Source organism: Cebus imitator, unplaced genomic scaffold (genome assembly GCF_001604975.1).
Source record: "Cebus imitator isolate Cc_AM_T3 unplaced genomic scaffold, Cebus_imitator-1.0 Scaffold76, whole genome shotgun sequence".
In the NCBI taxonomy this organism is placed as follows: Eukaryota; Metazoa; Chordata; class Mammalia; order Primates; family Cebidae; genus Cebus; species Cebus imitator.
Window position 1 is genome coordinate 6,321,731 of NW_016107391.1, and position 23,990 is coordinate 6,345,720.

Sequence of the window (23,990 nt, forward strand, 5' to 3'; positions counted from 1 at the left end):
GTTTAATTATGCAAACTGTGTTGCTACCCTTTTCCTTTTATAAGAAAGGGCAAAAAGCCAGAAAAGCTGTGAATGTTGCCACTTTAGCAAAAAGTGGAGTGTTTTATTTGAAGCCAGCTTCTGGGGCTTGTCCTGGGCTCACTACAGTCAGCCTGATTGGTCAGGCCCTGCCCTTTGCACAGGCTCTGGCACTGCCCATGCACCACGGCAGGGCTCTGCTGTCCCGAGAACGAGAACGCCCCTGCCAGCTCACAGGGGAGGCAGCAGTGAGGTTTTAGAGACAAAGATCATCCTTCCTAAGAGAGTTTGTGGTAACCAAGGCTGAGTCAAATGGCCTCTTGGTCGACTAGAAAGTTCAGTCCACCCCTACTTTGTCTTCTGGGCTTTCCAGGTAGCCAGTTTGGGACCAGATAAGGAGCAATGAGGAATAAAAAGCACAGGAGGAAGAGGAGGCCTGCGGGGATACAGGGAGCTGGTTATCTACCATCCAAAAGCTCTGCTGAGTGGTCTTCTGTGTGCTGGGCTCTGTGCCAGGCACCATCAGTGCAAAGGTGGGGATGGCTGCAGCAGCCCTGCCTGGGAAGTGAGGGAGTCCTCTGGCACTTAGGATGCAGTGGGGGTGGGGGTGGGGGATGGTCTGCAGAAGGCATGACTCACCCCAGCTGAGAAAGCAAGCCGGCATCCTGGAGGAGGAGACTTCTACAGCCTGGGTGACAAAGAGCTGGTGAAGTCAAGAACAAGCGGGGAAGGAGCGAGAAGAGGATGTCAGGCAGAGGGACCAGCCTGAGCAAAGACCTAGGGGCAAGAGAGAGGGCGGGACGTTCAGAACAGTGGTGAGGGATGAGGCCAGAGGAGGCAGTGTGAAGGCTTTTTATCTACATGGTAATGGAGAGCCAAGTAGGGCGTGTGAGCATGGGAGTCAGATTTCTGTCTTTAGAAGAGTCCTCAGGCTACTGTGATCTTTCTGCAATGAGAAAGAAAAAGAAAGAGGGTATGGGAGGCAAGAAATGGTGGCAGAGACCTATCCTCTAGGGCTCTGGGAGCCTGTGGGTGGCTCTGAGTCAGGCTCAGCTCAGTAGGGAGGTGGGGAGACGGCCCCTGCAGGTTTCCTGGTTGCAGTCCTCACCTATGAGCCTGGGTCACTGCGTCTGCACAGTGAAGGTAAAAGCCCTTCTCTGCAAGGGGTGTTGAAGCTGCTGGATGGAAAGATGGATAGGTGAGCTGTCTGGAAACAGGCACATTCTGTGCCAGACTCAGTCCCTGGGGACCCAGCATACCACAGTCACTGGTGGGCATTTCTGAACTGCTGTTCGATGACAAGAAGGATGGCCCCGGCCTACTACAGATTAGATATGTGACAAACGACAGGACATTTCAGAAGGTCACAACATTCTCATGACAAAAAAAAAGAGTTTCAAGTTTCCAGGAGGCACAACTGGCCAGGATGGAAGCACACTGACCTGGCGCTCATGGGCTCGTCACGGTGTGGTCCCCGCGGATAGCCTGCAGTGACAGCTCGTACCCAAGGAACATGGCCGCGCTCATGGGGAAGCCCCGCACCGCGTTCACAGTGATGCCTCTGAAAAACACCTTTGCACAGGGGCCCGGTTATTGCAGGGGACTGACCCACACCCTCTGCAGGGCCACCGAGGAGCAATAGAGAACGGCTTGTGGTGGGCCGTTCCACCACCTGGCACACCGAGGCCCCATTCCTGGACAGAGCCCAGAGGACCTGGGCAGAGATCACACAGGGAAGTTCCAGTCATGACCTGCCCTGACCCATGTCATGCCTGATAGTGCTTTTCCTCCCAGACCCTGATACACATGCACTAAACACTACAGGCAAGCTGTTGGGCCTGGCAAACACCTACATATGCTTTTTAAATTGCCCTCTCTCTCTCTTCTTCTCTCACATGTATACACACACACACACACGCACACACACACACACACACACACACACACACACAGATGCATACACATGATCCTCGGGAATCTGGAAGCCCTAAGTAGACAGAACACCCAGCCATGCCCATTCACTGTGGCAGGGCTTCACAGGACATCCCCAAAGTGGTAGAGAACAGAACTGGAGCTGCGCTTAAGACTCTGCAGACATGGTTTGAGGCACAGCTTTCCCATTGAGAAGCTGTGTTACTTGGGCCAGTGGTAAACTCTCTGGAACTCAATGTTCCCAACTGTAAGAGGGGGTTAATAAGAGAATTGACCTGATAAGGATGTTAGAGGGACTAAATGAGGTGAGGCTTTTCCAGCACTTGCACAGTGCCTGGCGTACAGTAGAAGCACGCCTTAAATACTGATTACCATCATCACCCTCCTTGTTCTTATCAATGGTCTATCAGCTAAGAGGGAGTAGGACTCAATCTCAATCTCCATCACCAGGATGCATGCTCAGGAAGAACGGCCTGTGCTGATGAGCTGATAACTCTGCCTTTGCTGCTCCATGACACCTATATTTGTCTTCCATCTCTAGGGAGCATTATGTGATGCTTCCCAAACACTGCCCATGATCTTTTTTTCCTACCTCAAGCTTCTTGCATGGTATTGGGTGTCAGCTCCTAAATGTGATGTGGTTCCAACCCTCAAGCAGTTATAACCTATTAGTGGAGATAAGCCCCACTCAGGAACAATCACAACATGACCCAGAAAATGATGACAGCAGATAAGAGCTTTGGCGAGGGGGACGGTGCAGAGGAGCCGGCCTTTAATGCATCCTCTGGGAGAAACAACCATCTAAAAGCAAGTCCCCACACAAATGTAAGTGACTTGAGAACTGTCAGGCACAAATCGAAACCTACTCTCTACTTCGTGTATGATTTTCTAAGTTTGAGAAACAGAACTGGTCATTTTTAAAAAGTAGAAACCAGCCCTTTGCCCTTCCCCAGTTTTCTCAGTCTCTGGGCACTGTGGTATCACAGTTGGTGCAGGCCTCTGTCACTGGCTCCGATATCAGGTGACCTTCCTTCGGGAGAGGTGCCTGCACCTCACAGCGGCCTCCAGGGTGCAGCGTGGCCCTGGGAAAGGAGCTGATGGACAAGGATCCCTAGGGAGGAACAAGTGGCTCTGCCAAGCCCTCGAGCTGCTCAGCCGAGGTGCAAGCGAGATCCTGGTAACATTAGCACTCTTCCCTAACGTCTGACCTTTCTGAAATTCCACAGGCTCATCCACAGTGACTGAATAACAGCCAGCAACTGGGTCAAACTCTGAGAGGAAAATTCCATGCCCAGTGCCCACAGAGGCTCTCTTGTGGGTCTGGGCTTGGCACTGCTCTGCAAGGTGGAGGCAGGCAGCACCCAGCTTGGAGTGTGAGTCTTCTGTCCCACAGCACCGGGCCTTGCAGGAGCTGTCACTTCTGGCAGCTGTGGCCTGCTCTGCTGCAGAGCCCATGGAAGGCAAAGTGCAGACCTGCCAGCTTTTACCCAGAGCTTCCAGAGCATACGGACTCCAGACCGAGCCCCTCTTCACTTCCACCCTACAAAGCCTCAATGGCTCCTTATGGCCTAAGGTCAGGTCCACACCCTTCCCTGGCTTGCAAGGACCCACATTCTCTCCTTTCCACTTTCTCTGGGCAACCTCTCACACCTGACACTCTGGGCAGGTTAACAGCCTGTCATTCCTCTGAGGGGCCAGCCTTCTTCCTCCACCGAGCCTCTTCTGGTCCCCTCTGCCTGGAGTGCTTCCCAGGCCTGGCTTGCAGCCTGGCAGTGTCCCCATGGTCACCTCCAGATGGATGATGGCCCCTCACCTTCTGTGCACTCAGTGTCTCCCCATCACAGCACTCCTCACACTGTTCTCCAAGTGTCCCTGACTTATCTGTCAGGAAGAACAGACAACAGGGGTGAGGGTGGGGTTAGCCATCACAGTCAGGGCAGTGAATGCAGGGTTGTGTGTGTGGTTTGCCTCTGAAGCCCCAGCCCCTGCAAGCACTTAGCCCAGAGTAGACCTTTCATAAACACATTAAGTGAACCAGTGAATGAATGGATGGATGGATGAGTAAATGAATGAATGAATGAATAAATAAATGAACTTTTGGACATGAAAGAGCCTCTGAACTGAAAGAGTCCTGGTGGCTGCAATTGGGGGGTTCCTAGAGTGGGAGGAAGGCTCTGATTCCCCAGGGACAGCACCCCAGGGCAGCTGGCCCTGGTGCCTCCAGAAGCTGTCTACCTACAAATGCCCTCTGTCTTTCATCCAGCCTCATCTCACTGCCACAGCCCCTCCATAGCAGCTGCTTCCACGGAGCCAAGAATACCAAGGTGCTTCACCTGCCTCATTATTTCAGATGACAACTCTCCAACTCAGAGCTATGACCCACGTAGCCCAAGACAACCATCACAGCAGGCAGAGAATGGCTCCAAAACTACCAGGCTTTTCTTCTGTTTCTACTTGGGGGTACCCTGACAAGTCCATGGACTTTTGATTTTCCCCGCCACAAAGGCTGCACCACTGATCATCCCTAAGTGGGTTACAAAGAACTACTCAAATTGGTCTCCATCATCATGATTAATGCCTTTCTAATTCTTTACTGTCACCAACTTCTCCTTCCCTAGGAAGGTAAGAACAGGTTGGATGATGATGGGTTTGGGGCTTTGCGATCTGCCTCTGCCAGCCACAGCCAAGAATGCTTGGGGAGGAATGCTCCATATGGCCAGAGCCCAAGCCAGCTGGGAACTGGGGGCAACCCTGGGGCACCGGGAGAATCCTCTCTACCTCCTCCTCCTGCAGCTGCTAGAAAACTGCCTTTGAATGGCCGGGCACGGTGGCTTATGCCTATAATCCCAGCAATTTGGGAGGCCAAAGTGTGGGGATCACAAGGTCAGGAGATTGAGACCATCCTGGCCAACATGGTGAAACCCCATCTCTACTAAAAATACAAAAATTAGCTGGGTGTGGTGGTGTGTGCCTGTAATCCCAGCAACTCAGGAGGCTGAGGCAGGAGAATTGCTTGAACCTGGGAGGCGGAGGTTGCAGTGAGCCAAGATCATGCTACTGCACTCCAGCCTGGTAACAGAGCTAGACTCTGTCTCAAAAAAAAAATGCCTTTGAGACAACCTGATTGTTCTAGGTGGTGTGGTTATGTTTATGTTACTATTTATGTTCATAAGTAAACACATATATAAGCATACATAGATATATACATACACATATATTCTTGTATATACTGTAAATATTTTTGGAATATATCATAAGAAACTTTACGGTAATTGCCTTTGAGGGAGGACAGGGACTGCATGCAGGGCACGGAGACAGTACATCCTCATGTACTTTTAGAAGCTTCCTATGTTCATATGTTATCTATTTTTAACCAATGAATACAAATTAAAAAAAATTAACCTTGAATGGTCTGATCATGCTGTGGTTTACTCAAGCTGAGTATTATTATCTTGACTGAAAATCTGACTCTCATCCAACACTACAGACCAAATAGTATTGAGACGGAGAAACCAATCATCTGAACTCAGCTGACTTCCAGGACTTCACTTTTCTTCAGAGAGCACAGTTACTTTCCAAGGAAATAATGTCAGCCATATATTTTGCCTCTACAGACTTTTTAGGAATTATGACACATTCATATTTGGGGAAGTAGACAAAAACATCTCAAATAAAAATAAATCATCTATTTGAAACACTTTTATATCTCTCTGCACTCATTGGCTAAATCACAAACTGCACTTCTGCTAAAAACAAAACAAAAGAAACAGAAGATACAAAAGACAATTGAGGCTGCACCAGGGCTGGGCTTCACCCTTCTGTCAGAACAGCTCTTGTTAAAAATTTTAAAAAGGAATTTAAAACAATGAGAATAGTGAAGCTCTGAGTTTATCCATCCTTAACACATAAAGACAGAAATCAAGCTTCCTCTGTATCACATCTTCTCATACTAACCAGAGTCCCGGGGTCCAGCCTTTCCCCACTTGCTATGATATCCAGCTCTTCATTCCTGGGCACCACCAGGGTCTTGCTTAATGGGCAGTGACCAGAGGTAGATGCAACATTCCAGCTGTAATATGGTCAGGGCAGAGGCTTCCACCTCCCTTATCCTACCCACTATACTTCTATGAATGCAGCCTTGGGACAGGTCTCACTGTTGGCTCACTGCCACATTAGCTAATCAGAGCATGGGCTTTTTCTCTTTTGTTTACTGCTCTGTCCCCAGCTCCTAGAACTGTGCCTGCCACATACGAGGTTCTCTAAAAATAAGCATTTGAAAACCAAAGCCCTTAGGCACTTTTCCCTAGGAGCCTTCATCAAATCAGATTGCCCCATCCTCTACAGAGGTGATTGATCCATTATTGAATACTAATGGCTGGACTTTACAGTGACTTCTGGTAGCTCTGTACTTTAGATGCGGCCCTTTGATCTAGCTTTTGCATCTTGTCCCTCTCATGTGGTATGTTAGTCATTTACCTCAACACTGGGTCATCCCAACTCTGGATCTTTCCCAAGTTGGGGGAGGGTATAAAACAGGACCTCAGGAAACTTGCTTTAAGAATCAGAGAAGGAGGTATAGAAAGAGCTGTCGCCCGTGGTGGTGTGTGTGAGGGGCCTTGAGAGAGGTACAGGAGAAGCAAGACAATGACACGGGTTCTGGGGATGGTGGTGGACTGCGCTGGGCCTGGAAGGAGGGGGCAGATTCATGTGGCAGGGCCTGGGGTGGGGCAGCCACGTGAGAAAAGACTCAGAGCTCCAGGGTAACACTGGCGCTAATAAACCAATACTGAGAATGCTAATGCCAGTGAGACAGGGTAAACTCTTCCCTATGGGTTACATACTGAACGGAGAGCTTTCTATATTAACCCACAAACGCCCTGCCCCTCATGGAAAGGATGATCATTCAGGGAGGGCCTGAGTTCCTGAGACACGAAGCCACTTGCTTGGATTCTGCCAGCTCACAGTAGCTGCATCTGACGTTGAACCCATATCTGCTGACTCGAAGAGCCACACCAAGAAAGCAAGGAGCCCATGCAAGAAAGAGCCAGCGGGATGGTTTCTCCGGAGGGTGAGGAATCTGTTTATGACCTTGGACACCAGACATGGAAGTCTGGTCTGTCCTGGGGTAGCACCTTTTCAGGTGGTGGGAAGGGGTGTGTGTTGGGTTAAGCTTTCGAGCTGTAGGAAGAACAGAGGAGACAAAGCCCAGGGAAGCAGGTCAGAGGCCGCCTCCTCAGCTGAGGCCAGAGGTCTGGGGTCGGGACTTAGGTGGGAGAGCAGAAGACAGTCCACTGGGCCTGGAGTTGGTAAGATGAGCTGGTTGAGGACAGGAAGGAGGCAAGGTGGCTCTGGGACTTCCCATGGGGTCGCGGAGTGGGGAAGGCACTGAGCTGTGAGGAAGGACCGCCCAGCCTATCTTGATGAGAAGGTGAACTGTGGTGACAGACACACATGGACCAGGCTCCACCGTGCACCAGCTGTGTGGCTGGGGGCAGCTTACCAGCCCTCTCTGAGCTCTGTCAGGTCGGCCGTGCACCTACATCCTCCACGGGCCATGTGAAAAGACCGCCCCGGTGAAGTGCTTGACAAAGCATCCGCTTGTGGTGCCTGATACATAATCACCACCAGCCCCTGGGTCTCCCGATTCCCTTCTCTATGGTCCCATATCCCCCTAAATGTGTGAGCCACCTTCCAGGGACAGACACTGACCCCGCAGGCCTGCTGTGGGCTTACTTTAAGACCTTCCTTCTGGTAACTCTGGGAGATACAGTCCAGGACACCTTTATATTTGTTTAAATAAACCCCATCAGCTTGAAGTCGACTTTTCACAACATCCATAGGAGTCGCTGTCCCCCAAGAAATTGCTCCTGCAAAGAGAAAGAAACAGGTGTCAGGGGCTGGCTCCTTAGGGTCTGGAGGGGCCTGCAAATAGTAGAAATTCCTTGCAAGTTTCTACCATTCAGAGATTTACTAAGCTGGGAGAAGGGATAGAGCTCAGGCTTAGAACCTGCAAAGTCTGTTTCTGATTCACCCTTACCACTCGCTGTGGGACTTGGCAGAAGTTTCTTTACTTCTCTAAGCCTTGGCTTCTCATCTGTAAAATGAGGCAGCAGCACCTATCTTTGTGGGACTGTCTTGACCAAATGAATGGACGAATATGAAGCATGGAGCACAGTGCCGGTCCACAGCCAGTGCTCATGACGTGGCAGTCTTTATTAGCAGCTTTTATTGGGGAAAGAGTAACAGGCTCCACAGGTACTTGGCAGCACCTTCTCAGGGCACCAGAAGAGAGTCCAGGGCAAGGCATGAGGCTGAAGGTTTGCAGCTCCCTGAAGGCAGAATGTACTCTGAACACAGAGAAGCTAAGCAAACACACGCAGACAGGCTGCTCACCAAGGAAGGGCCAGTCTGGGGATTGCAAAAACAGAGCAGGGAATGGTTTTTGAAGGCTTGGGATCATTTGCCCCTAAGTGTCCTCATGGGATACGCTCAGGTAAACACTAGAAAAACAATGTTGGGTTATTATATAAACACAGCAATTGGCACATTCTTAGATGGGGAGAGAAAAACAAATGGATGTTAAAGTCCAGGGAAACTGGTTTGCATGGTTTTGTAATTGCTGCCAAGTAGCTTCCAAAGGAGACCTTAGACTTCCCTGGGCCCTCTGCCTATCCTGGCCTCTGGTCCCCTCGGCCTCCTGCCCTTGGACCTCCAGGAGCCTCTCCGACCTGTGCCTTCTGCCAGGACAATGGGGCCACTTCCCTGGGTGCTGCCCCAGTACACTCCCTTGTCCCTCAGCCCATGGCTAAGGGCATCACAAAATGAGGTTTGCCCGCCAGGCCATTCACACCTGCACTCCCCAGAAGTGAGAACAGATGGGGACTTGCTGTCCTCTCTGCCAGTCGATACTGATGGAGCTCTTCCTAGGAGCTGGGCATGAGCACAGGCACCAGGGGGCCAGAAGGGGAAACTGTAGTTAGGTGGTGAAGACATGAGCTTTGATATGAGTTTGCTATGAGCTGACAGCATGGCGAATTGTGAGATGAGGAAGAGAAAGAGAGGGAAGAGAAGGAGGAGGAGGAGGAGGAGGAAGAGGAGGGATTCATGATTTTCTCTCCATTAGATCTTTCCCATCGCATCAAACATGCTATGATATCAGCCTTCTTAAACAGCATCCTCTCTTGGCTTCCATAGGCCCCTCTGGCTATAGCTCTGTTTCTCTGTTCCTCATTACAGCATAGCAGAACCCTCAGAGGTGTTGTGTATATTTGGGTGCACCAATATCCTTCATCCCATTCTCTCTTGATCCCACTCCATCAGGTTTTTACACCCTTCTCTCCATCAAATGGCCCTTGCCAAAGTCCCCAGTGGCCTTCACATTGTTAAGTTCAGGCGGTACAAGCAGCAGGTACAAGGACCCTGTGGTTGGGGAAGGGCCAGGCATGGTCAATTTGCAGCAGAGATCAGTGTGGCTGGAGAGAGTGAGGAAGGGGAGAGGAGCAGAAGTGAGGTGGGTGAGAAACAGGGGGCCAAGTCACTGAAGGCCTGGAAAACCATTGCAAAGATGTCAACTTTCACCTTAAATGGAAGAGGGATGTGGTGCAGGACTCTGAGCAGGGAGGTTAAGCAATCAGTCCGTGGTCACAAAATGACGAAGTGTGGATTTGAACTTAAAGCTTTCTGGCTGCAGAGTCCCTGATATACTGTCAGCATCCCATGTCAGCTGTATGTCATGGGATTGGCTACTTAACACCTCTGGACCTGAGTTTTCTCATCTGTGAAATGGGGAGACTTAATTCCTACCTTGCAGAATGAATGACATCTTTACATTACAAAGGTTGCAGCATGCCAGCATTCAATACACTGAACCATGATCATGGATTTCCTTTCCAAAGCTTAGTAATGCCTGACACAGAGTATGTGTTCAAAATATATCTGTTGCCTGAAAGTCAAACGAGCTCAGATGGGAACTGCCATTCTCATAGCTACATGGGGAGGGGAGGAGAGTGAGGTGGGAGAAGGCCTGGGAAGAGTAGGTGCCTAGCAAAGAACTGTTGGGTGAGTCCCTGGTTGTGTCCTGCCCTCCCCCTGGGCTGAAAAGGGCATGGCCAGCTCCCCAGCTGTCCCACTGCAGTGGCCAGCACAGGGGTGTGGCTCCAGCTGCTGCTGCCCTTACCTGCTACACCACCTGCCAGCCACACGGCACAGGGGCTGGGGCCTGCACAGGCCTCGGGTGTGATCCACTCACTCAGGAACACGTAGGGGATGAAGTAGAGGCAATAGCCCGGGACGTCCCTCAGCAACATGGCACTGGCCCCCCGGTACAGCCCCGCCAGGCCCTCATTCCTCACGATGGTTGCAATGCAGTGCACGGGCCCCTGGTACACTGGCTGCTCCCCAAGAGCCGCCGCCCTGGACTTCAAACTGAGGTTGGCTGCAAAGACAGGGGAGAGAAGATGGCAAGGGGTAAGAGACTGGACATTCCCTGGCACTGGGGCCAGCCCAGCCCTCTGACAGTTCGCTCTCATGTAGCCCATTGGCTTTCACCAAATCTTCTGACCTTGGCAGCTGAAACCAGGATACTGAGTTCTCAAGAAGAGCCTCTTCCAACATACACAACCAGACTGCGGACAATCTCAGCCATGTGATAGAGCCCCAGTTACTTTAGGCCAACATCACTACTTCTTTCTAAGCAGATGTGACTACAGAATGCCAAGAATCAGTTATGACACGCACACCAAATTCTTTTTTGAAGCTAGAAAATCCAACATGCTCTGTGTGTGTGTGTGTGTGTGTGTGTGTATGTGTGTGTGTCTGTACACACTTATTTATGCACAGTGTGGTGGGGCAAAAATGTATATGAGATTTGGAGCCAGACTGTCCTGGCTGCAAATCCTAGCTTTACCACTTATTAAAAATAATTTATAAATTATGTACAAAATTCAAAATCTATAATTTAATATTTATAATTTTATTAAAATTATTTGGAAATAATTCAAAATCTACCTTGGCAGGTCAGCATTTTCAGCCCATTTCCTTATCATTAAAAGAGGGATAGGTTGTCCTGAGTGCAAAGTAACACATGTGCAGTGTTCAGCACGGTGCCTTGAATGTTGAGGGGCTCAATAAGTTACCAACTGAGACCAAGGTTGCTGATGTGAATTGGTGGCAGGACCCACAGGCTGGAGGCCTGGGTATATTCTCACTGACTCACTCCAGCCCTGTCCAGGCTATGCCCTAAACAGTTGTAGGGCAGCACCGGGACTCTTGGTCCCTCAAATTCCTGGGACCCAGGGCTGCTATCTTCCTGTCCAACCTCAGGGGTCTATGCTAGCAGATCAGGGGTTATTTATGTCTCCAGCAGAGACTCTGCGTCTCTCTCATTTGCCACCCATCTCCCTCTCTGATGCTTGTCTTCTCTGCTATGGATCCTTCTCTGCTCTGAGGCTTTGACTCATGGCCAGACAGACCTTGCAGACTCAGTGCAGATAAAGTAAGCTCTTGTTCTTGACTTTCCCTTCTCCAGGAAGTAACATGACATGACCAGGAAAGAATAGAATGAAGTGTGTCTGTGACCATAAGCCTATTTTGCCACCTGAGTTTAATTCCCTGTACAGTGTTCCAGTTTGGCTTTACACATGCTGGCAAACAGGCAGACAGCTTTCATTATTTAGGTCAACATCCAAGTCCCCCCAAACAGCCTATCTTTATCAGAGGAAGAGTTAGGAGCGTTCAGCTTCGTGACTCCACAGTCTAGAGGTTGGAGAATGAAGTGCAATCTGTACTTTAACTCATCCCAGAAGCAGGTGAGGTAGAGGGGGAGATTTCTGTGTGCCTGGAAAGTGTGCTTGAACAAAGTCAAGCTGTGTTTTCCATCTGTGAGTGGGGAAGGGAGTAAATTCCTGCTATCTGCATTAGAGCAACTTTAGTGTGGGCAGGAGATGGAGCCAACTTCTTCCACAGTGGATCCCTTAGGAAGTGAGCTTCGGTGGTGGCCACCTTGAGGGGCAAGATCAAACATGATGGCCTTTGAAAGCACACTGAGATCACTAGGCACCACTTCCTCTTCCAAACCCATGGTGCTACTGGAGAAATTTTGCCATTAGGCAGAATATATGTCATTGTCCCAATGTATAAACTTTACCTGAACTGCTTTCATCTCTGAGTAACACTGACTTGGTCCAGGAGTCAAGGTTTTTATGAATCAACTATGGGTAAATAGTGCTTTCAGGAGTTACTGATTGAAAGAGAAGATCTTGATAACAATCTGCTTGTTTGAAAGTGCAGATGTTGGGAAAACACTCACCAAACCCTCAACCGGCCTTGTCAACAAAAATCCTGTCCTGTTTTCCTTTTCTCTGCAGAATAAGCAATAAGGAAATTCTCTCTCATCCTCCCAGGTTTGCCACATAAGCAATCTAGCTTTTATTGCTTTGGAATTACCCATTTATGACTTTTAGTGCAGCATAATTACCATGGTGACTCCCATCATGAGGATACTAACACAGCTCCAAACTGACTCAAGTTTATACCATGAAGCTCTTGGAATTCTACCTTCTTCATTCCCAATTTTTTTTTTGAAAACACTTCTTATTTAGAGATAATTCCAAATTTGCAAAATAAGCATAACAGAATGTGGCCCATATGTACCATTTACTCAGATGTATCTATTGCTAACCTTTTTGCTCATTTGCTTGTTGTTTGTGCATTCTCTCTCCCACTCTCTTCAATTCCCTCCCTTCTCACTCAGTCATGTGTGTTCAATTTAACTGAATAGATGTACTTGTCCCAGTGTTTAAACTTTGCCTGAGCCCCATTCATTTCCAGGTAACAGTGGCCTGACCAGGAGTCAAGGTTTTCATGAATCAGCTATGTGTATGATGTGGCTTTCAGGAGTTACTGATTGAAAGAGGGCATCCTGATGGCAATGAGTTTGTCTGGAGGTGCAGCTGTTGGAAAAACACCTGACAAACCTTTAACTGACTTTGGCAATAAGACTCAAGCAAGAACCAAACCTATCCTTTTTCTTCTTTTCTTCCAAAGGTAAACAACAGAGAATTTGTGTGCATGTGTGTGTATACATATACATGCATTTTTACACATTCATACATAACTTTATTTTCTAAACTATTTCTGGGTGAGTTACATATTCATGGGTCTTTACCGCTAAATATGTTGAAACACATTTCCTAAGAATGGGGATATTGTCACATAGCTGTAGCACAGTTACCAGCTTCATATAGCTGCACTGACAATACTTTAATATACCATCTATAATCAAATTGTCATTTGATCTTCATGATGCCCTTTACAGCATTTTCCCTTTGAAAACTTTCTTTGTTTCTTGTGACACTGACATTTTTTAAGAGTATACGACCCTTTTGCTTGTTAATAGAGCTTTCCTGATTTGGGGTTTGTCTGACATATCCTTATTACGTTGTGGTCATGCATTCTTGGCTGGACCTCCTTCCCATTCTTAATTCTCACTCTCAAGAGACGCTGTTCTCCTCCTCTGGCCTCTTATTCTTGTTTTTATCAGTTTGTTTTTTAATTGAGCTATACTTTGCATTCAATAAAAGGTGAAGCTCTCAAGTGCACGACTGAAGAGTTTTTACAATTGCATTCACCTATGTCACCATACTCTACAGTTGAAGTGACTTCTTATACTTGAAATAAACCGTTTTGTTCACAGCCCAGTTAGGGAGAGAAGAGATTCCACAGCCTATCCATCCTCTCCTGATTTTCAAGATTCAAGAACTCTGTGATATCATGGGATGTCACTCATCGGGAAGCAACCTTTCTCTGGGGCAGTGGTTGTAACTTACAAGTCCATCGGCGCTAGCACTAGCAATAGCGGGATGGATGATTCCTATTGGGTCCACAGAACAGAACGTCATCAAAGGTAGTTACTGTAATTTTAAACATAAGTATACCTGAGATAGAAATGCATCATACCGCCTCCATTGGTGAGGCCCAAAGTCACACAAATCTAACATGATGATGCACTTACAGTAATATCAATTCTCAATTCAACAGCAATAGTAGGAGCTGTGGGAAACTATGACCAATGCAAGATAGCCCTGCTGATGAATAAACAGAAGAGCCTTCTTCTGGAAAACAGCAGAAATCTCTACCAGCGGCCCATGCAGTGCTAGGTGCTCTCTCTAGCTTGTGGGGGTGGTGGAGCTGGGGTTGCCTGGAGCCTTGACAGACAGCCTCGGGAAAACGCTGCATCAGAGTTCTTGGTGACTACATCGGGGACCAATTTTAGTTTGTGAAAACCAAATGTTGATGACTCTTAAGAGCTGATTTGGAAAGTTACTAGAAAGCCAATCTTGGAAATATGCACAACTGAGATCTGTGAACTTGTATGTCCTTTGTCCAAGGAACCTGAGGAAGACTACGAGGTACTGGATCAGGACTCAGCATCTACTCACTGGGAACCGCCGGCTCCCAGCGCACGGTCCTTGCACCTGCAGGGTGTACATGTGTATGTGAAATGATTGGCATTAGGTATATTTTCTTCTCAAGTGAAATGTACCTAATTTCTCTAAGTAGAATTTTTTATTCTGTAATGAGGATAAAAACATTAATTTGGATGTTTTTTAATCATGAGCGCTTTGCATTTGAGACCGTCTTGTGCTGCCTGTTTAGATCAAGGGCATACTACCTTTTATTAGCATAGATATGGATTATGTACCTCAAAAACTCAGGATGCAGATGTAGGTGATGGGGAGGAAGGCAGCAAATCACACTGCCACGTGTGTACCTATGCAACAATTTTGCATGTTCTTCACATGTACCCAAAAACCTAAAATGCAATAAAATAAATAAATGGGAAAAAAAAAAAAAACCTCAGGATGCGTGTGGTTTCCTTTGTTTTCCCAACTTCAATTAAGGCCATGTCAGACCCCCTGCACCTGTGTAACCAAGGCTAGCAAGATGTTCAAAGTCAATGAAAATAGCAACCCCGTGCCCCAAGAAGTGGAGGAGGGCCCGGGCCTCCCGCCTTGCCCAGCTCAGTTCTGGCCAGCACACTAAACCCACAACCTGCGGCTATCTAGCTCCGCAGCTCTCTGTGAAGTGCTAGTGCCTCGCTGCTGGCCTCCTGCTTGGCCTGGGAGGTCCCTTAGAAGGTAGATGCCTCTGCAGGGAGTTTGATTTTTGGGGGGATTGTAGGTCCAGATTTGGGCAATCCTAACAGGTACCAACGCAGCCACCTCTTAGGGGACATTCAACTTCATAAGGGCTGAGCTGGGCTGGACACAGACTGGAGATACCAGTTGCCACTACTGCCCCTCTTCCAGAACCCAGGGACCCATATACAGCACGTCACTGTGCCTTCCTCAGACACAGACACAAAGATGTTCTACTTCTTCCCCTTTCTCAGTCAATGCTATTCAATGTCTTCAATGGGCCATGACCTTGGAAACAGTAAGGCCAGCAGGAACACAACGGCCGGCCACTGAGGGGAGCAGGGCTCCACCTACAGCACTGCTTAGATGTGACGGAAGCATCAGTAACACGGCTGCACATCTTCCAGCAGACAGGCCGGCGATAACATCCTCAGTTTGGGCTTGAGCTTGAGCAGGCTGGTGAATCTCTCATATCACTTCCTAGGATAGTACCAGCTGGGAAGCTCCTACCTAGTTCCTGTTTCTAAGAGTCCAGCAGTTTCCTCATGACCTGAGAGGCCCAAGATAGGCAGATGCTTTCATAGAAAGAGCCCTGAATTTGCATTCCTGTTCAGTTGCTATTTACTGTACTACCCCATGTAAGAGATTCAGTCTCACTGGGCCTCAGTTTCTTCATCATCTGTGAAAGGGGGAGAATAAGTGGCCTGTCCACCTCATCTGGCTTTTAGGAACATGAAAAGGGAATGTTGACAACTGTACTTTACTGAAATGCATGTCGTGCAAATGCCCTTTACGCAAGGCGAATAGTTCTCATTCCTACTTTTATTACTCTGTCCTTATTTGACTCTGGATTCTGGAAGTGCTGGACCTGCCAGCTTCAGGCAGCTGTGGCCTGCAGCCAGGCTGACCGTGGGAGATCACTCATGCTCACATAGAGCCAAGAATGACCAATATTGGTGTCAAGTCCAGAAATCAAGACAATACTTGCTGTTGTCAGTTGCTTTAGAGAAACAATGTGTCACCAATGTATGTAATTTGTACAATGGTTTGTTATTCACTATCATTAATGTTTGGTAACCATGTGGGACAACTGTTTGAAAAGGACAAACTGTTTAAAGGGCTCAAACTAGTCAAACTGCTCAGAGCAAAAACTTCTTTGGAACTGCATGGCTATATGCTTGGCTTCTCCACAAACCTCCTCCCTCCACTCCTGGGCTGCCATTGCTCCAGCCCTCACTTGCTATTGGCAACCCACAGCTTACTTGAGAAGGCCCAGGCTATACAGGCCTGGGATGTCTTCAGGTTTTTGTGTCCCTTTTCATGCTCCAAGGGTTCCTGCCTTTCTACATAAGCTTTCTTCTTCAAGGGTTGTGTGTACCTTCAGGGATCTCAACATCAATAACCCCTGCCCTGTACTGGGAAAGTCTTGGAATGTCTGCTGCTCCTTCACAAGGTCAACCCCCCTGGAGAAGAATATTTTCCTTGCTTGCCACACATCTTCAATGTAGCAACAAAACCATGTTGCTAAAGAGACAAATGGATGCACTCAGGGCCTCAGAGGTACAGCTGGTGACCTCCCAGCCAGGCATTTCTGAGGATTCAGGGAAACAAGAAATGTTTTTGCCTTATTCTGTACCATGCAGATTCTTGGGCTCAGATGGCTTTGTGTTCTCACCTGCTGAGACCCACCCCTCAGCTGGTCCTCTCTGCTCCTACCATCCAGCTCAGCTTGTCTCCTGTTGGCATGTCCAGAACTTAGGACCTTCTTTACCTCAAATCCTGGCCACACTCTGATTCCTTTCTATCGGGATTGTCTTCAGTATGATGGAGCCAGATCTTCTGACATCAATGCCCTCACTTCTTCCCACTTGCCCTCAAGAATCTCTCTGCATTTTTACTTTCTTCTCCTCTCCCAACTTGGAAAAGAATGCCTTTTCCTTCTCCATTGCCCTCTGTCTGTGTCCCCATCATCACCCCAACTTCAGCACTTTTCCCCTCCACACTCTCCTTCCTCCTCCTTCAGTAACACCAATTTCTCAGGACTCCGTTTCTAGGGGTGTTAGGGTTGCACGGCCTGGGGGGGCGGTCATTCCCTGCCTCCCCATGGGATAGCTATGCAATCCAGCCTTGGCTTTCCCACCTGTAAAATAAAGATGATAAGTGAGGCTATTTAATAGGGTTGCTGTGATGATAATGGAATGGGCATTAACATGGTATAGCTCAATACATGGCATGAGCTCGATAATTTTAACTGCAGTTACTAGTGTTATTGCAACTCTCTGCTCCTTCCCAAATTTCTTCACTGAGTCTTCTCTTTGCTGCCTTCCTCTACCTTATTTGCAGCTCTCTTGGTGTTCACAGTGTCACGACCTCAACTGTCACTTCTACGCCTATTGCACTTATGCCTCTGCCTGCAGCCCTGAGGCTTCCAGATGTAGTCCCACAGGCACCTCACATGACACAGGCCAGGCCAAACTCATCCTCTTCTCACTCAAGCCTGCCCCTCCAGCAGCAGCAACGGTAAGCGCTGATTGATTACCTGCTCCACGCCAAGAACCTTCTTAGATGTTTCATTTGCTACTTAATTCCCTGTGTGGGAGCTTCCACGTGTCTCACTGTCATCCGGCTTTGGGATCTTCGGTCATTTTTGACACTTTCCTCTCTCCTGCTTATGGCTCATGCTCGGCCTGCTGCTTCTAAAGCACCAGTGCCTCTGGATCTGCCACCCGTCTCTGTTCCCAAGCCAAAGGCTCTAGGTGTGTGGCTGCAGCCTTCAAATCAATCTACCTACTTCTACAATTCCCACCACTTTCTACCCCTTCCAGAGACCAGTCTTCTCCAACACAACTCTGGTTGCATCATTCTGGTGTCCAAAGTGCTTCATTGCCTGCTGAATATAATCTAAACCCATCCTCTGCAAAGAAATCCAAGCTCTTCCCAACTTACTTCTCATCTTCCAAAACCCCCACCGTCCCTGCATTGCTTGTCTGCACTAACCAAAGGCTCCCTCATTCCACCACATGCCTGAATTTCCCTACCACTGAATCTTCCCCTGTCATTCCCTCAGTATTAAAACACTCCCCCAACCCATGTCCCCATCTCTAAGTCCTATGCAGAACTAAAAGACCCCATCAACAGCCACTTCCTTTCTGGAGGCTTCCTGATCCACCAAGCCAGAGTCAGGGGTTCCAAAGCCTTTCATGAGGCCTTCATCATTGAAGCACACATCTGGCTCCTCACCAGACCATGGGCACCCCAAAGGCCAGGGCTTCCAACACTTCTTTACCTGCTGTGCCTGGCTCAGAGCAGGAGCTCAGGAATGCTTGTGAATGAATGATTTACAGTGAATTCAAACAGGTGTAACACTCAGCCCCTTGCCTCCCGTTGGGCCTGGTGCAATGGCTAGGATAGTGAGCACAGAGTTAATGTTCAGTCTTCCCCTGATCATCCCAACTCTGACCTCCCGTTATGTTGAGGGCTTTGTGATCTGCACATCAATTAGGCTTTTAATGGAAACACAGATCTAACCACTCCCAGATGGGGGAGAAGTGAGTGCCATTAGTCATCAACTCCTAGGAAGGACACAGTTCAGGCAGCAGAGGGGCTATTGGTCGGCAGGGCCACGGCCCTGACTTCTAGCTCAGGCTCATGCCCATACAAAGGGCAGTGATTTTAAAAGGAAGGGTTTATTCACAGGTGCCTTGCTGTCAGAGGCACATCCAACTGAACACAAGCCAATGTCTCCTTGCTTGCCGAGTGGCAGAGGCCCCAGGAGAATACCTCTGTTAATTTGGAAGCATTTACACGGGGCATAACTACCGGTTATTGTGCAATGGTAGTCAGTGTCAAATGGAAATTCCCTTTAAATGTAAGCAGCCGCTTATATGATTTGGTAAAGCCCTTCTGGATAACAATTTCACAATATGTACCAAGAATGTTTAAAATGGTCACACCCCTTGACCCACTCATGAATCAAAGAGCCCACACATTTAGGGAAATAACCTAAATGAAGAGAACTCTTTATGAACATATTTGCTGATCACATCACCATTTTTAACAGAGGAAAAACTATAAACAACCTAAATATTCACCAGTAGGAAGGTTGTTAAATAATACATTTACTAACAGCTGACATTTGTTTCACATCTTCTTTATGCCAGACGTGGTGCTAAGGTCTTCATGTATGATACATTTCATTGCATCCCGGTTATAAAGTAGCTACTATGATGATGCCTGCTTTGCAAATGAGGAAACTGAGGCTCAGTAACATTAGGTGAGTTGTCCAGCCTTTCTTGGGTTTGGTGGAAGTAGAATTAGAAGCAGGTAGTATAATTCCGGAAGCTGAATTCTTACCATACTATATAGACCCTTTCAGAGAGTGTGCGTGTCTGTGTGTGTGTATTTGATGGACTAGTGCACATCCATTTTAAATATTGCCCATCTACTTAAAATAATTTTATATGCTATTTTAATACCATGGTTAATGTTTCTGTCATAATGTTGAGTTAAAAACAGGACATGAAATTGTCCATATAGCATGATCACAGCTTCTTAAAATCTTTAATCTATGAACACAGAATAAAAAAAGAAACATTAATGTGTTACCAGTGGTTGTAATTGCATGTATGGATGCTTTCTACCTCTACTGTCAATGTTCTGTAGCTTGTAGATCTTCATCCATGGATCACCACGGACAGACAATCAGAAAGGGCTCACTGGATGTATGTCTGCCAATCCTCCAACCACTTGAGCTGGACTCTCACCTCAATGTGGCCCCTAGTCCACCTGTCATATGTCCCAAAGCAAAGCAGCCAGAGGTCTCTCAGCACCTGGCTTCAGTATGTGAGTGCTCTCTCTCATAAGACATATGAGGACTGGCAATCCTGAGGCAGAACCACAAAACCCGAGCATTCCCACAAGCCCTGCCCAAGGCTGCCTGGCAATGCCCACATCAGCATAGTTAACACACGGATTGGGCCTGACCCAGGGCACAGACCACAAGACTGTAGCCAGCCCCAGCCCCATTCGATCCAGTTCACACAGCCTTGGGCTACATGGTGTGCTGTATGTTTCTAATTGAATTACATGATTATTCCAACCAAAATATCTCACGTAAAAATCTAGCTTTCTGCCTTCTCTTAAAAATCAGAGGATATATAAGTCCTGGTTTCATTATTATAAACAACACTGTACAACTTTAGGTTTTGCAACATGGACAATATGTGTGTACATGTATGTACTTGTGTATACAAATATATACAATACCAACTTTCTCTCTGAAGCCTTACAGAAGTGTGATATGGGGGCAGACAACATAACAGTATCATCGCCACCATCATCTTTTTTCTCTACTGTGTCTTCATCTACCATTTACTGGCACTGTGGTAGGCACTTTACATACCTTACATACCTTAGGTATTTCAGTTAGTTAGTTTTTAAGAGACAGGGTTTCACTCTGTTGCTCAGGCTGAAGTATAGTGGCATGATCATAGCTCACTGCAGCCTCAAACTCCTGGGCTCATGCAATCCTCCTACCTCAGCCTCATGAGTGGCTAGGATTACCAGTGTGCATCAATGCGCCTGGCAAATGTTTTTAGTTTTTGTAGAGATGAGGTCTCACCATGTTATCCAGGCTGATCCTGAACTCCTGGCCTCAAGCAGCCCTCCTGCCTTGGCCTCCCAAGTACTGGAATCACAGGTGTGAGTCACTGTGCCCGGCCCCACTTTAAGTTCTATCGTATTGCAGGTTTATGGGCAAGATCCAGGTCAATTATTTCCGCTGTAGCTACTACAACATAACTTGGCTGAAATCTCTTCCTTCTTTGAAATAATGAATAATGTGTGTCTGCTTTATTTTATACAGTAAATACAGTACTGAAAACTTAAGTGTAAATGGATTTTTACTAAAATAAAGTATATTTGAACATACCAAAAAAAAAAAAAAAAATCAGAGGATCCAGGCACATAAGGCCACACAGGAACAGTCAGGTAAGGTGGGGCTGTGGCCACGCCCTTGGACAGGATGTGGGCCCAGCTCGCTGCAGTCTCCACCACGCCCAACTGCCTCTCAGACACTAAAGCTGACACATGAGGCTTGAACTACTGCTTTTCTAATAGCAGAATGAGGCAGAAGATGAAATATGTTCTACATCCAGGTTTCAACTAAGAGATTGAAAACACAGGAAAAATGAAACACAGGTTAAGAGAGCTGTGGTCTCAAGAAAAGTGGGAGAGGATTCACTTCCCCAGACACCTCTGCTCTCTTGTGAAACTGCCTTCGCGAAAATTAGATCAGTGAGAACATTATGGCAGTGGGGACAATCTGATCTCGCCAACTCCCATTTTGCCTTTATCCTTCAAGCTGCCTTAACTATTCCTTGGCTTAGGTTGAGCTGACTTTGCCAGACATTTGGTTTATACTTTAAATGATAACAGCCCTTCCCTAAAAGTAAGAGAGAGCAACAGGCTAGAGGGAGGAGAGGAGACTGAATTCTGCTAAGAAGTAGACATAAAAGATTGCCAGTCATTATTTTGGATGTCACAAGATATGAAACTTCCCCAGTTACTCCTGCTGATGACATCACTGTAGGAGTAATCAGCATTGTAAAACCTAAGATTGGCCCATTGAAGTGTCTTTTCAGTTTTTTTGCATGTCTGACACCAGTGGCACCAACTCACCAGCCCTGCTCCTAGACCCACTCACCCTGCCCCTGTGGCCCTACCCAGAAGTAACAACGTGCATAGGAGGACCATTTCCCACACTTCTATAATTGCATGCCAACCAATCAGCAGCAAGCACCCATTGCCTAGCCATCCCCATCCCTTCCCCCAAACCACCTTTGAAAAAGCCCTAACCTATGAGCCTTCTATGAGACTGATTTGAGGAATAACTCTGTCTCCCACGTGGCATGGCCAGTCTTGTGTCAAATAAACTCTGCATTTACTGCAATGCCATGGGAGGTGATATGATTTGGCTGTGTCTCCACCCAAATATCATCTTGAATATTTCCCATGTGTGAATAGCTCCCATAATTCCCATGTGTCATGGGAGGGACGTGGTGGGAGGTAATTGAATCATGGCAGTGGGTCTTTCCCATGCTGGGCTCATGATAGTGAATAAGTCTCAAGAGGTCTGATGGTTTTGTAAATGGGAGCTCCCCAGCACGTGCTCTCTTGCCTGCTGCCATGTAAGATGTGACTTAGCTTCTTCTTCACCTTCTGCCATATTGTGAGGACTCCCCAGCCATGTGGAACTGTGAGTCAATTAAATCTCTTTCCTTTATAAATTACCAAGTCTCAGGTATGTCTTTATTAGCAGCAACAGAATGGACTAACTCAGGAAAACGTGCATGTTTGAAAATAAGCGTGTAACTCAGGAGGTTACATGTTTGTTAGTTCCCTGTCCTGATGAGTCCCTGAGTTTTCTATCTTTAGCCTAGAGGGTTCCTGAGGAACAAGTGAAAGAAAACCACATTCCTTCTCATTTTCTGGAGGGATTCCTGGCAGAAAACATTGCCTGGTGACTCTCCATCAGCTTCCCCTCCCTTCCCCAGTAGTTGATCCTGTCCAGCACCTGCTGTCACCAAAGTCCTTCCTCCAAGCAGCTGAAGGCAAGGGAGACCAGAGGGGGCAGCCCAATGCCACAGAATCCAACCCTTGGAACCCACAAGTTATGCCCATTATTTTGACAATGTAATTTTGGAGACATGCTCCCAGCCCACTTCTCCCTAAAGTTTGAAGCTACTTGTGTGCATGATGGTTTTGTGCAAAGGTCCAGGTGGGCCCAATGTTATCAACATTATCATAACCACAGCTGCCACAAATCCCGGGGCAAAAGCAGAGATGGCATCAGTGGCTCCAAATCAGACCTCCTCCACCTCCCACTATGGGAGGGACATCAGGGTATGAAACCCTCTGTGCCTCAGTCTCCCCTTAGTAAATGCCCAGAAATTGGGTTGTGAAGATTAAACACATGCAAAAAAGCTCCTAGCATAGTGCCTGGCACACAGTTAGGGTTCAGTAAACACTGGCTACTCAGCCACTACTGCCAAGACTATTCTCATTTAGCCCAGATCACAGAACCTGTGATCTGTGGAGCATGGCAGAGGTGGATCCTCCAGTCTTGGCTTCCACCCTCCCTCCACTCACTCAGTGAACCATGTTTGCCTTTGCTTTTGCTCTTTGTGCCATGCCCACGAGTCCAGGTTCTAATGGCTCAAGGCTTTGCAGGGCTGAGAAACATTTGCCTACAGAAACCAGCCATGCCTCTTACTGAGAGCCTTCTCCATGCTCCCAAAAGGCCAGTCTCCTGGCACACAGGGAAGAACAGAACAAACATGCTCATTTTCTGTTGCTGCCTTGGGGGCTTCCTTCTGAGAACCGGTTTCCTTCTGACACCACAGACAATGAACAACCTGAGGCCATGGGCCATGGGCAGATTGCCATATAGGAGGTTCAGGGGACCTTACCCATCCTGAGATGTGTCAGTGGCTCCCACAGTGGAGGGACAGGGCCCCTGTGTTCTCACTGCTCAGAGGCTTACCCAGGAGACAGGGCCCTGGAAGGATCTGGACTTCCTGGATGGGAGATCTGAAGGGCCCAACGTAGGCCATGTCCCAGGCTCCCATGCCAAGGCAAGGTGGGCCTGAGTGGCCCTCAGCACCACCTAGGCAGTGCACAGCCCTGACCTCCAGGCTCTCCTCCCAGCCCTTCTCGCACCCTGCTCCCAAGCCCTCCTTGACCCCAGCCTGAGAGCCCATTCTACTTCCCTACCATGATGGTTTGTAGAAACCCAGTTCCTCTCTGGCTCTTAGCTGGATGTGGCACCATAAGAGTGACAGGGTGCGGTCTTTTGCTCACCACTGCATCCTCAGCAAACAGCCCTGTGCCTGGCACCTGGCAGGT

At 47.9% G+C, this 23,990-nt stretch overlaps 1 protein-coding gene across 4 annotated transcripts in view; it reads right to left on the reverse strand.

Moving 5' to 3' along the window:
• The window catches only part of SLC25A48 (solute carrier family 25 member 48), a 248,703-nt gene that overhangs the window by 6,935 nt on the left and 217,778 nt on the right, over nt 1–23,990 (reverse strand). For 2 of the 4 annotated variants that reach the window (XM_037739907.1, XM_017532330.2), the window contains 3 exons: nt 10,127–10,384; nt 7,684–7,817; nt 1,461–1,590 (listed from right to left, as the gene is read on the reverse strand). In XM_037739907.1, coding sequence (XP_037595835.1) covers nt 1,468–1,590; nt 7,684–7,817; nt 10,127–10,384 — 515 coding nt within the window. In that variant the 3' untranslated portion in view covers nt 1,461–1,467. Of the gene's footprint in view, nt 1–657; nt 796–1,460; nt 1,591–7,683; nt 7,818–10,126; nt 10,385–23,990 lie in introns of all 4 variants that reach the window. The other 2 variants (XR_005200921.1, XM_017532325.2) reach the window with 2 other exon arrangements.